This window comes from Desmodus rotundus, chromosome 7, assembly GCF_022682495.2.
Source record: "Desmodus rotundus isolate HL8 chromosome 7, HLdesRot8A.1, whole genome shotgun sequence".
Classification (NCBI taxonomy): domain Eukaryota; kingdom Metazoa; phylum Chordata; class Mammalia; order Chiroptera; family Phyllostomidae; genus Desmodus; species Desmodus rotundus.
The window spans coordinates 42,327,033-42,340,841 of NC_071393.1; the positions used below are offsets into that span (position 1 = coordinate 42,327,033).

General features: G+C 36.0%; 1 protein-coding gene across 2 annotated transcripts in view; it reads left to right on the forward strand.

The window, feature by feature from the left end:
• Positions 1 to 13,809, forward strand: part of MDGA2 (MAM domain containing glycosylphosphatidylinositol anchor 2) — an 829,607-nt gene that overhangs the window by 711,619 nt on the left and 104,179 nt on the right. For both annotated transcript variants that reach the window (XM_024573956.3, XM_053928205.1), the window contains one exon: positions 11,887 to 12,156. In XM_024573956.3, the coding sequence (XP_024429724.3) occupies positions 11,887 to 12,156 (270 nt within the window). The remainder of the gene's footprint in view (positions 1 to 11,886; positions 12,157 to 13,809) is intronic.

The following is a 13,809-nucleotide window of genomic DNA, read 5'->3' on the forward strand; positions in this document are numbered from 1 at the left end:
AGTAAGAAAGGTCAGGAAGTTGGCAAAATGGAGTAAGACCAGGAAAGGGTGCTATGTGGGATTTGGAATTACAATAATATGAAAAAAAATGTAACCTCAATAAATACAAGACTAAGAGTAGTGAGTTATTTGAAATATGAATGAAGTGAAAGAAGAAACATTACAATGCTATATGAATGGGAACAAAACTAAACAAAAAATCTAGAAAAAATTTAAAAAATTAAAAAGAAAGAGAAATCTAAAATCACACAAGTTCTGATGAAGAGCAAGGTGAAATTTGTCTCAGCTGTTGGTGTTCACCTTTTGACTTTTGTCTGGATCCGTCTCTGGTTTTCTCTCAGTTCAGGGTCCTGGTGGGTCATCCATCTTCTGTCAACACCACTTATATTTCCTTCCTCTGCTTCTAAAGGGAGCTTCTGTTGTGACTGAGAGGGTGAAGTTTCTGTGTCTCCCCTAGGAGGCACTGTTAGGTCTTCTGGGAAAATTGTGGATGCATTTCCCCAGCCCCTACACCTCCCATCTTATTCTGTCCCAGTTTATTTCCAATAATGTATAGTTTCTGCTTAAGCAGCTATCCGTTCCACGGGGGCCAGGGAGCAATGTGTGTGAGAGTGTCAGCTCTCTCCTGCATGGTGTAATCTGCACTCTTGTGTCCCAGCCAAGTCTGTGTACTGCCCTGAATCACACTTGCACCCTTTCTTAACTTCCTGTTTTGATGGCCTCAGTGAAATAGGAGCCTAGGACCCTGTGGAGAGTTCAAAATGCACCCTTTTAGACATTAATCTTACTATCTTACTTTTGTGGAAAAACTGATTGTTCAGTCTGCCCAGCCAATTTTGCAGATCTTCCCCTGCTGCTGCAAGAGGAGCAGGTGGGCTCAATTTTCCCTTCCTGGTGGTTCTGCCAAGGAAGGGGGTTCAGTCTGGCCTGCCGTAATGACTGGTGTACAGTCTCCTGCCGGTGCCCTCACAGCACTCTGTAGCCTGCACACTCCACTCTGCCTTTGCACGAGGCTGGGGCCAAGAGACCACCTAGCTTTGCACCCCTTTGGTCAGTCCTCTGGGTGCACTGAGTGGAGGCACATCACACCCACAATTTCCCCTCCTTGTTAGCCAGGTAGCTGTGCACATGCATGGTCCCTGCCCAGCATGCCTCAGTTTCCCTTTTGAAAGAAGTCTCTGCGGGTGCCACTACCTGCTCCAAGCCACTGCCCAGCTTTCCACACACTCCAACTCTCTGGCAAGTCCAGATTCTGTCTCAGTCATGCCCAGGTGTGGCCCTCCTCTCCCCCCAGCTCCAGGTGCAGCCAGAATCCCCCTCACTTTCTGGTACTGTCTCTACCGGAGACCGGCTGCCCCAGCTAGGGTGCGCTGCCAGCGCTGTGTGTGTGTGTGTGTGTGTGTGCAGCCTGTTTCTCCCTGGTGACCTTGTGACATTCAAGTCACTCCTGGTCCAGGTCTGTGGTTTCCCTGCCCTGGGAGAGGAGGGAGCCTCTGGGCTGCCGTTCCTGACTGGGTTCTCTCCCCTCCTGTTGTCCCAGCAGCAGCTGTGGTTTCTGACGCCGCACTCAGGGACTTTGTCTGCCTATAAAACCTCCTTACTGCCCCTTTTGAAATGTCCTCTGCACACTTGGCTTCCAAACTTCTTACCAGCCAAGATTCTGTTGACTGTTCACTTTGTTTTTCAGAAGATCAGCTAAGTGTCCCGGGTGGTGCACGAGCAAGTGGGCTCAGCTCCCACCTACTTCACTGCCATCTTCCGAATCCTGTTCATGTTAATCTTAATATCATTTTATTAAACAAAATTTATAAAGAATTTTAAACTTGTTTCCCATAATCTGGATAGAATATCTCTATTGTGTTCTATGTTCAATTCCAACAAAATAATGAAGTTTCAAAGATATAAAGCAATAGTTTCTGCATGTTATAAAGCCTAAATTTATAAAAGTGACAATCTCCAACTATCTACATGTTAAATTCAGTAATGGCACATAGAATCTTAAAGAGCAGATGACCAAGGAAAGCATAATTCCTTCCTAACTATAATGCCCTTAAAAACCCCATTCTAGGATAATTATTTCTAGCAAGATATAAGCACAAAAATTATATTAGGTAACTAAGATAACAAATGAAGGAATGGAAGATCTTAACTATAATTAAAGAACATTAAAGATAACACATTAAATACAATATACTAAATTAGTGACATTATATTTGCCAACTGATATGATACTTTTTATTATCAACTTTGCTTGTATTTTCAAAGATTATCTGTAAATTTGTTTTCATTGTTGCAGATTATGTACACAAAAGTAAGTTTCTGCCTGGACCTCTGTCCAACTGCTAAACTGTTTTTTTTTTTTTTTAATTTTCTGATTCAAATTATAAATTCACACCAAATGCTACATTGATTCAAGAGAAAGAATTCAACAGAAGTTCTCTAATGATGGGTGAATAAAACGTTGTGTAGTCTTCCCTAATTTTTACAACAGTGGTGCATTGGTAGTTTTAATCTACTCCCTTTTTGTCCATCAACTCAGGAAAAATATCAACTCCTTTACTATGCTTCATACCTCTTTTGCCTTAAAAATGCAGGACTCCTACTCTATTGAGTATCTTAACTTTTCCTGTTTCCTTATGTTTGCCAAAATATGTTTGCATAAAACTTGTTCTCTCACCTCGCCTTCTGCCTACTTCACTTTCTATTCCCAATGCCTCTTCTGCCTTTCTAAATGTTGCCAATAGGAATTGCACTTGCTGGAGGAATCCCAGAGTCACATCTATAAAATCCTTATTTCTGTATCTTATTTGCACACCAGAACGCCAACAATATTCAACAATCCTTTGTAAATATATTTCTAAATATTACCTCTAAATATTCATGTTCTTGGTTGACACAAATAAAATACGAATGTTTTGAACCTGTATCTAAATAGTAATATAATCTTAGAGAAATCACATGGTAAAGTTTAAACAGCTAACATTTTGAAGGAAAATTAGCCTGGGTTCTAATGTGTTTAGTGCTTCTTGATGTTCCTAAACAGGTTACTAGCATTCCTCCTTTTGAATTTCATTTTCCTTACCACTAAGATGGATATAATTATAATACTCAAAAAATTTCAGAGAAATGCATACACTCACACGGAAAGAGAGACAAAGACAGGAAGGAGGTTATACACTAAATGTAGCAACTTCACTATTTGTATTGAATGATATAAGAATTTTATTAACATGCCAACCCCTGAATTTTCTCACCTAAGTATTGAATTTTGTCTTATTATTAAAATCACCATTTTCCTAGATCTTTTTACACAAAGAACAGCAAAAAGCAGGTAAATGTTTATTGGGCGACCACTCAATTGAGAAGAAAGGACCCTAAGATGTGCATGTTGTCAGTATTTCCTCTACGGGTTAAATAATTAGGGTCATACTTACAACAAAGTTCTTCAAACAGGAGAGCATTCCCCTCCATTAACCATACACAAGCTGAATATGGCTCCATGTATATTTATTATCCACAGCCTCACACTACCTTAAATATTTAAAAATGGGTTAAATTAATATTTAAAATTAACTTGATTATTTTTCATATTTATGTAAAAATCTTTATTATTTCTTGAATAAAAGTATTGCTTGCCTTACAGTTCTACTACTCATGGATTTTAAGAAATGGGAAAAATTATACTCATGCACAATGTTAAAAGAACTCAGGAGCTTGTCTTTGATCTCCTTATTAAGAAATAAGTACTAGCACAAATTTCTGAATAATCAAGTGTTTTCACAAATGACTTTTCCAAATAACTTAGACATTTGTATATGGGTTTACACCATAGGACAATCTTCCCCTGCTCCCCAGTTCGGAACCCTATCCAGCCATCTAGAATGAGCAAGTGCAAAAACAGGAAATGCTAACATTTGAATTAATTTTGAGCATTTTACTTAATGACTTTATTCCAATCAAAATTCTTAATGACTTTAAAATGTTACACCTTTATCTCCAGAGAGCTAATCTTCTATATGCACTTATCATATAATTTAATATATGGATAATACATAAATTTATTTACATGAAGTACATTGCTCTGTAAAGTGCAATTTGAATCTTGTTTGAAATCTGTCTTTAACATTTTTCTTTAACCTAGCAGCTTTGTCTCATGCTTGATTTCCATTTTTACCTACTTATGTTTGTGAATTCTAAATGATGATATAAATTGGCCATCTATTTTAATTGATAATTTTAAATAACCAATAAGGCAAAATTTTAAAAATCTTTTTTGAGGGGGAGAGCTAAATAGTGAAATTTTGGTAGAATCTGCAATTGGAAAGAATGCTATTAGAAACATACATTCTGAAAACAGATTGCCTTGTTTGAATCTTTATTTCTGCTACTTTTGAGTTGGCTGACTGGTGAACTTTGCTGTGCCTCAGTGTCTTCTTCTATAAAAAGAATTACTATTATAAAATGATAAACTGAATATCTGAACATACTACCTAACACTTAATAAGTACTCAATATCAAAAATTATAGTCATTATTTTTATCACTATCATCCTTCATTATATATGTCAGAAGATAGTTTGACAAACTTTTGAACCAGAGATTTTTAATATAAGCGAATATATACCATATACCATCATGGTATATTTCTACAATCATTTTGTTTATTTGAACAAAATGTACACAGAGACCTTTTTATTTCTCTTAAGCAATCCAATTTTTAAGCATTTCACATCTAAGTGTATTTTTCTCACATTTTATTTATCTCTGTTCCCTAGAAGTAAATATTTCATAATAAAGCATACTGAATAATTCTTACACTGTGAAAAACTGATTATATCTATCTTGTTTGACACCTGAAGCTTTCTTTTCTTGTATTCAGAATCTTCACACTACAACATTTAATCGTAACTGCAAAGGTTTACCCTCCTCAAGGAGTAATCCAAAGAATAAAATGCCAAGCTCATTAATATCACAGGAGAAGTTTTCCATAGCAAATTGATTGGATTATGAGTGCAGTTTCATATTATCCAGCTTTTTGGAGGTTAAGGAACTACCCTGAAATCTAAGTAGTTTGGGTAGCCTTTTAAATAGCAATAATACTTTCATTTGTTGAGGGGTACTTTCTAACATACTCTTTGTTGAACTTTATGAAAACACACAGTATTTGAAGAGTTTTAACTCAACACTAGCAGATGTCTTCATAGGCCACTAATAATTAACTGGGCTGAGTCTTGTAGGTTTGGGTGAATGACAAATACATATGTATATAGTGAGGCTCTAAAATCCATTATTTGAAGTAATCCAATAGGTCAGCTACATTAAAAGAATTCTCACAGAAAATCATTCATAGAAAAAGTAAATATGCATTTTAAATATTTCCCTATTAAGTACAATTTATTTCATGTGTAACCTTTGTCATTCAAAACCAAATTCTTAAGATAAGCAGTTCCTACCACTTTGTTTTGTTGAGCAAATGTATATTCACTTAATTTATTTGCACTTGACTCTAGTATCATTAATCTCCACATCACTTCATCATTTCATTCCAACGGCATCATCTCTGATCTTGTAATCACTCCAAAGTTCTCTCCCTGTGACATAGTCAGTTCCAACAGAATCCTACAATCCACTGCAACTTTCAGGCTTTCTGACTCCATTGTTCTCAATGTGCTTGTTTTTCAAGTTTTCATGTTGTCCTAGTAATTCATCCCATTGACTCCCTTCCCCCATTAGTTTTAGTTTGAATTTATTTCCTTCCAGAACCAACTTGTACCCCACGGTCTGTCATCTAAAGTGTGTCCCCTCAGTTGCCTTGTCCACGTGTCCTATTGCCTCAATCTAGCAAGGCTTCACGTAAAATACCGAACTGCGGAATTTTAAGGCGACAGGGCAACTCTGTCAGTTATTTATTGTTGTGCAAACACATTCCTCCAATACCTCGGAGCTCAAATGAATTACATTTTATTATATCTGATTTTCCATTCTCTAGTGAGTCAAGGATTTGAGCAGAGTTTATGTGGGCTATTTTTCTGCCTCATGTAGATTATGGTATTATCTGGATCACTTGTCATTATTTTGTGTCTGGTTGCTCTGGTCTGAAAGGTCCCAGTTGGCTTCACATGCCAGGAGCCTTGGTAGAAACAACTGGAAGACTGGGCTTAACCTTGCCCTTCTCGGTATAACCCAGGGCCTCTTCACATGTCTCTCTAACAAGGTAATTGGACATATTACATGGGTCAGAGCTCCCACAGTGTTTCAAGAGATGATGAGTGAAATGCCCAGTTTCCTTTGGCCTGGGCCCAGAAATTGGTGCAACATCGTTTCTGCCATATGGTACTGTCAAAGTAAGCACAGAGTCCAGCTAGCTATAACAGAGTAAACACAGAACCCAGGTCTTTTTTTTCATTGTTGTTCAGTTACCATTGTCCCCATATTTCCCCCATTTCTCTCCCCTGCCCTACCCACCCCCACCTCCCACATTCAATCCCCTGCCCCGGTTGTCCTTGTCCATGGGTCTTTTATACTTCTTCCTTGACTTGACCTTTCCCCTTCTTTCTCCTGTTATCCCCTCCCCACTGCCCTCTGCTTACTATCAGTTTGTCCTTTATTTCCGTGTCTCTGGTCATATTTTGTTTGCTTGTTTATTTTGTTGATTAGGTTCCACTTATAGGTGAGATCATACGGTATTTGTCTCCACTGACTGGCTTATTTCACTTAGCATAATGCTCTCCAGTTCCATCCATGCTGTTGTGAAGGGTATGATAGAACCCAGGCCTTGATGGGAGAAATATTACAGACATTGTAGATATTTTTACTCTTTTACATCATTCATTTATTCATTTATTCAATATTGATTTGGCATTAATGGTAATGTTAGGAATTTGATGGATACAGGGGATGAAGCAATGACTGGGAAACACAAAGCCCCTTTATAATTGAGCTTACATAAACAAGATATGAACAAATGGTGGTACTACGTAGAAAGTAAATACAAGAATGACTAAAAATCAACAGTCGTAGAGGTACTTCACTAACTCGTAGCCCAGATAAAGAGGTAAGTCTAAAACATTACAATCAGACAGCCATGGAAAGAGCAAAAGGAAGCACATCTTAGGAGCAAAGGACCAAGTCAAAGGGCAAAGTCCAGGAGTGGCTTGTCATGTGAGAAGAGGAAAAGACGCTACGTTTCTGAAACATAATGATGAAGATGAGAATGTTGGAGAATATGGCCACACCTAGATCTTGCATAATGTCAAAAGCCTGTCTAGACAGCAGGAGTGAGTCAATAACATGTTCTCAGCTGGAGAATGACAAGAGCTGATTTTTGTTATAAAAGAACTTTTGGCTAATTTCAGAAGAATGTGAGGTCAAAAGAGGAAGCACATTGATTGGCCCTGTTAAAGGTGATAGCAGGACATTTGTAGTAGTCCATGCGAGAGGTGATAGTGGTGATAGAGGTTGAGAGAAATGTGTAAACTAATATAATTTGAAATTAAAATCAACAGTAATAAATATCTTTTCTAATCACAGACAATATTCTTGAGCAAACGGCTGCCATTCCTGATCTCTACTATTTAACCAACCATGAATGTGCCAAATCCTATAACGCAGATTACATATACTTTGCAGAAAACACTTTCACTATAATCATTAACGATATTAAACTTATCAGAAACAATAGATATTTTTGGTCTTGTTTCTTGCTAACATTTGACACATTTGATTATTTCATGTGCTTTGAAGCATTCAACTCTAACTTTTGTAACACAATTCTCTGAATTCATGTATTTTTCAGCTTAAGAATATTTATTCTGCTTTAATAGCCTTGATTTTCCTCTAACTCCACAAGTCATCATATTTAAGAGGTAAATTAAAATTTGGCATTTTATTTTTATTTGTTTACTTACTCAGAGTTATCTCAAAGGAACCATAGCCTGCAGTCAGCCTTCCATTCTGAAATTTTAGATACATATTTCCACTTGGCTAACAGAGACATGTAGTTCTTGGCATATAACAGACAAAATGTTTTGTAAGACCCTTCCATTACAAAGAACTTAAATTGTTGGGAAATATTCTAAAAATATTGTTAAAATCATTAAATGTTCATTTTAAACATACCAAGCCTAAGTTATGCAAAAGCAGTATAATCAGGCTGCTTTTATCCTCAGGACATTTGCTGATGATAGCCTATTTGAGCATCAATTTTGAGGGCATCTCTGGGCAAGGGGTGCAAAACCCCAAACCCTTCCCCCAAGAAGTTGGAGCTCAAAGGACTCTATCCATGGGTAAGGGTAAAGCAAAGTAAGCCTGGTCTATACATTCCTAATCCCAAGTGAGTGCAAAGAAACCTGCCTTTGAAGTGAGCAGGGCAGGGGTGATTTGGGAAGCCATACTTAAAGTTATGATCACAAGCTGGATTGTTATGTGGATTTTTCATTCAAATGTATACTACCTAGATGAGTAAAATAAAACCTTAATCCATGAACTTAATTTAAAGAGACCTTATCATTGATGCCAATACTTGCCTGTGGACACAAATCTTTCTAGAGGAAGAAACCACCATCTCAGGCATCAAAGTAGTCCCACAATATTTTTTAAAGGGCAATGTGTATCATACAATTAAAATTAACAAAAAATACACAGAAACAAGGTACCCTGAGGTGGGAAAATCCCTTGAAACCATAATTGGAAATACCAAACAGTATAAAATAATTACTTTGTTTAAAGAAATAAGAAACAAGCTTTACTACATTTGTAGATAATTGGCATAACAAGTATAAAAAAAATTACACAAAACATTTATAAATGAAAGCTAAATTATTTTAATTAAAAACAAAATGAATTAGTTTAGCCTGTTAAGCAGAGTTAAGGAAAAATTAATGAACTGAATTAGCTCAGAAAAATGTATTTATAATGCAATATAGAAAAAGCAAGAAATGGACAATTTGGAAGAGAAGTTAAGAGATATGGAAGACAAAATGAAATGGATCTCAAATGAGGATAGGAAGAAAAGAACACAGGCATTATTTGAAGAGCTAATGATGAGAGGTTTTCAAAAATCATGAAGATGAAAGACACCAAACTTAAATCAACAGATTTAAGAAGCCCAGAAAATCCCTCCCTGTAAGTAAAATAAAACCCCATACCTGAAAATATTATATAGAAGCTCTAGAGAATCAAAAACAAGAAGATTTAAAAGTAGCAGGTGGAAAAGAAGATGTGCCTTTAAAGTGTGAGATGTTGCCCTTACTTCCCCACAGCAACAGTGGTCATCTGCAGAGAGTAGAATGATATCCTGATGTGCTCAAAAAAAATAGCTGCTAACCTACAATCGTGTGCACAAGAAAAATATCCTTTAATGATGAAGTTAAAAGTATTTTTAGAACATCAGGATTAGAAAGTTCACTAAAGATCATTCTAAATGATGTAGTTTAGGCAAAAAGAGAGTGATCACAGACTTGGAGGGTTCATAATAAAAGAAAGAATTAAGGGGGAATAAGCTAGCATATAAATGGATAACTCTAAATAAAGTTACAGGTATAAAGTTATAATAATGTCCAATAGGTTTTAACAAAACAAGAGAGAACTGAAACTCATGGCTCAGTAACAAATGTCAGCATGGGAATAAAAGGACCAAAGTATTGGAAGATTCTTATTTTGTCTAGGAGAATGGTAGAGGTATTAATTGATGTTTTTAGATAACTTAAAATGCATGTTGCATGCTTTTGGGTATTCAGTAAAATAATAGAAACAGTAGTTAAATTCCCAACCAGTATCAGGAAAAACACTGGAATAAAGGAGTAATCCATCAATCTAAAAGAAAACAATCAAAGAAATAAAACAAATAGAAAGTACAAAATAAGGTACATTTGTACTCAAATATACTGATAGTTATAGTAAATGTAATATAAATAAAGTGCAAACTTTTCTGATTAAAATACAGAGGTCATCAGACTTCCTTGAAAATCCAAATAGAGTACTAAGTAGCAAAAAATAAAACAAAACAAAACCAAATGAAAAACCCAACAACTGTATAGAGATGATTTGGACAACTCAGCTATCAGACTTGATGAGATCCACACTGCAACCCCAAACAGCATACTATTCTCTCTTTGAATCACACACAGAACAAGGCATCACGTGCGGTCCCATTGGTATTGCCTTAGTTCAGGACTTCACCCAAAATTCTGCTGTTACCGCTCTAAGACTTTTTCCTCTGAGATTCATGCCCACCTTATCTGCCACAGTATTTTTGCTAAACGATTGGTTTTATCATATAATTTTTTTAAATGGAGACCCTTAGTACTAACAAGATAAAATCCAAATTTTCTAATATAACTTTCAAGGATCCTTTCCATATTTATTTTCTCTCAAGCCCTCATGCACCTTTGTGCACCAGCTATGCTAATTCCTTTATATTTCTCTGAATACTGCCCCGTCTCCACATATCATCCTCACCTTTGCACATACTAACCCCCCTCCCTGGAATACCTTCTCTTGTTGCTTAATGACCTGATCGTTTTCTGTGTATCCTGGAAGACACAGCTCAAGTGTCACCTTCCTTGAGACACTCTGCCAGCTCAGTCCTCCTAAGTGTTACTCACTTCTTTACTTTCTACCCTAGAATGTTTACTGTGCTTCCATTTTATAAATTAGCTATTTATATTCTGCCTATTGTCTTAGACCATAAACTTACAAGCAGACAGGATTATTTTCTAATCGTCCATTTCTTTAATTATTAGCAGTTATATAGAAAGAGCTAAAACATTAAATTCATGAATAAAACTAGACTCAAAAGGATCATTTAAAGATATTTGTTGAAAGAAGCAAGAAGTTATCAGTTAAATAAGGACAGTGAGAGAGCAATGTGAAAAGTACACGGACTTACACAGAAAGAGTATCAGATGGGGTGCATTCAGTGTGGTGGTCCTGAAGCCTTTCAGCATCTTGATAGAAGGGATACCGGGTGGAGTTGTACCATCTTTGTATTGCGAACTCAAGAGGTTGCCATAAGTAGCTAATCAAGGATGGGATTGTGTTGTGCAGTACAATCCTAAGTGGTCTTTTACAATTTTTTTTGATTAAATGAAGCCCATTGTTAGCACCCAGGAAATAATTGTCATTAATTATGACCATTTGTAGTCACTAAGAAAAGCATTATATTTTGAATGAGAGGAGTATATAACACCTTTTAGAAATCTTCCCATAAAAAACAAATACATTAGGTATGAAGTGTAGCAAGTTTTAATTCTATTTATTTAAAAAAAATCACAATTTTTCCAGACAAATGAGGCCATTGCATTGGGTTGAAAACCACATCCACCTGTAGTACAATTTGTAACATTTGCTTAAGGTTTATGCATAATATCATGAGCAGCAGTGAAATGAGTTCAGACTGAACAAGTTAGAAACTAAATTTATATACTTGTGCTATCTATTTTGTTAAATAATGGGTACCCAAACCCCAACGACTTGAGCCTCACATGGAAATAATAGGACTCACTAATCTCTTAATCTGCTTCAAAGTTTCATTCCAGTTTGGAGACTGCATTTCAGACCCAGAACATCATTTGGTTGCTATCGGTATAAACAAAACACAGTCACTACAGTCTTTTTTGGGAAGCAGCTAGAAGGAAAAACTAAACCGTGTTTGTTTCACCTGCTAATGCTTTTTTGAAGCAATGAGTCTTATTCACAGTCCGCACTCAGTACATCAGTTTTCCACCCCCAGCTGAAACCCCTCGTGCCTAAAGATAGTCTCCACCCACCTCTTAGACTCCTTCCCTGTTGCTGAACGTGTTCTTAAAGATTGCTTCTCACAATGAGAATAGCCATTGGCTTATTACAACCCACATACTTTATCTGTTCGAACACCTCTTTCTCACAGATCCTCCTGCTGTGGAACCAGCATTTTTGGAAATCCGGCAAGGACAAGAACGAAGTGTCACTATGAGCTGCAGGGTTCTGAGAGCTTATCCCATACGGGTACTGACCTATGAGTGGCGCTTGGGCAACAAACTATTACGGACGGGTCAGTTTGACTCTCAAGAGTACACAGAGTACCCGGTGAAGAGTCTTTCCAATGATAACTATGGGGTTTATAACTGTAGCATCATAAATGAAGCTGGAGCTGGGAGATGCAGCTTTCTTGTTACAGGTAAGATTCCAAATATTTTGCATATATACATGCAAACATTTTGCAAGTTTATGGAGAATATAATGAGCAACTCAACTGTTCTAATTAGAGCTCTATTCATTTGTTTTGAAGGCAAGTCTATTTTAGGAGTTAAGATAGTTTATGTGTCTATAAAATTAGAAGTTTATAGAATTCGAGTAAAGTTGGTGATGAGGTTGGTTATTTTGAATGTTTCAGTAATAGAGTAACAAATGTTAGCTAGCTTTATTTGGGTCAAATTGCAGATATTAATTAAGACATATTTTTTTCTGCAAGTCAAAAAACCCCTGTGAACCAATGCTTGCTTTGAATTCTTAATAGCAGAAATAGTGCTTCCTTTTTAATGTTTTCTTAATTATTTATTACCTCTTAATGTATGGTGAATCTCTATTTCATTCTTGCTTACTACAAGTTCACAGATATTGAAAGGGAAAGCAGTAAAGTTATATCGTGTACAATGAATTAGAGGTATCAATACTGTTGGATGCTATTATCTTTCAATGTATTAAAAGAAATCTCAAGTTTGTGTTAAATCTTAGGTACTTATTTAAATTATGTTTACAATCTATACAGAAAAATAAGTTTGTGCTATTTTTGAGATAGGGTTGAGGCACACACAAAAAGAATATACTCTTTTTATTAATATTTTGTTCTATGTAAAATAAGTTATAATAGTTGGAGTGTTTGTGCTAATAAAAGAAGAAACTGGACATTATATATAATCTAAAAAACAATTCTTTAAATTATAGTTAAAATCTTTCACACCTCATTAAAACATTTTCATTGCTTCAAGACATTTTTGCTTCCTGAAATGGAATATTAGGTAGATAAAATACAATTGATTAACCAAAGATGTCCTCTTTGCTGGATCTTCTTACTTCGGATTTCACAATTGTATTTACTAACATTCAGCTGAACTTAAGTGTTTCTACTTTGATTCTTAGAGTCAGCTATTAAAACTAATCCTGGCCCTACCCAGGGAGCTCAGTTCCTTACAGTTCCTTACACAGGGAGCTCAGTTCCTCAGTTCCACACTCCAAGGCTGTGGGCTTGATCTCCAGTCAGGGCACATCCAAGAATCAATCAGTGAGTGTATAAATAGGTTGAACAGCAAATTAATCCCTCTCTTTTTCTCTGTCTCTTTTTCCTTTGCCCTAAGAAAATCAATAAATTTTAAAAAAATTTTTTTAAAGCCTGAAGTCCCCAGGATGGTATTACTTACATGGTGACCTAACTGCTAATTTTCATCCCTAGGAATATTTAAAAAGGAAAAAGATTCTAGTCTATTACTCTATAGGGTAATTTAAGTGACATGATGTAATTCCATTCTGTGTTTATATATTATTGTTTCAAAGCAATAAGAATCCTTCAAAGACAACTGTTTTCTATATATTGATACAAATGGAGCACCTTTCTTTCATTAATCTGACCAAACAAAAGTACCCCATAAAATTAACTACATCCCTTCAGCAGTTTATACACATTCTAATTTTCTTTGGTGACACTGTTTTCCAACTTCAGTCTAGTTTAGACATTGCCGACTCAGCAAGATTTTTATTTCCTCTCTATTATGTGACCCAAATCCTATTTTTTAAACTAGAAGACAAGCTGAGACCAGGAGAAAAACTAGCTCCA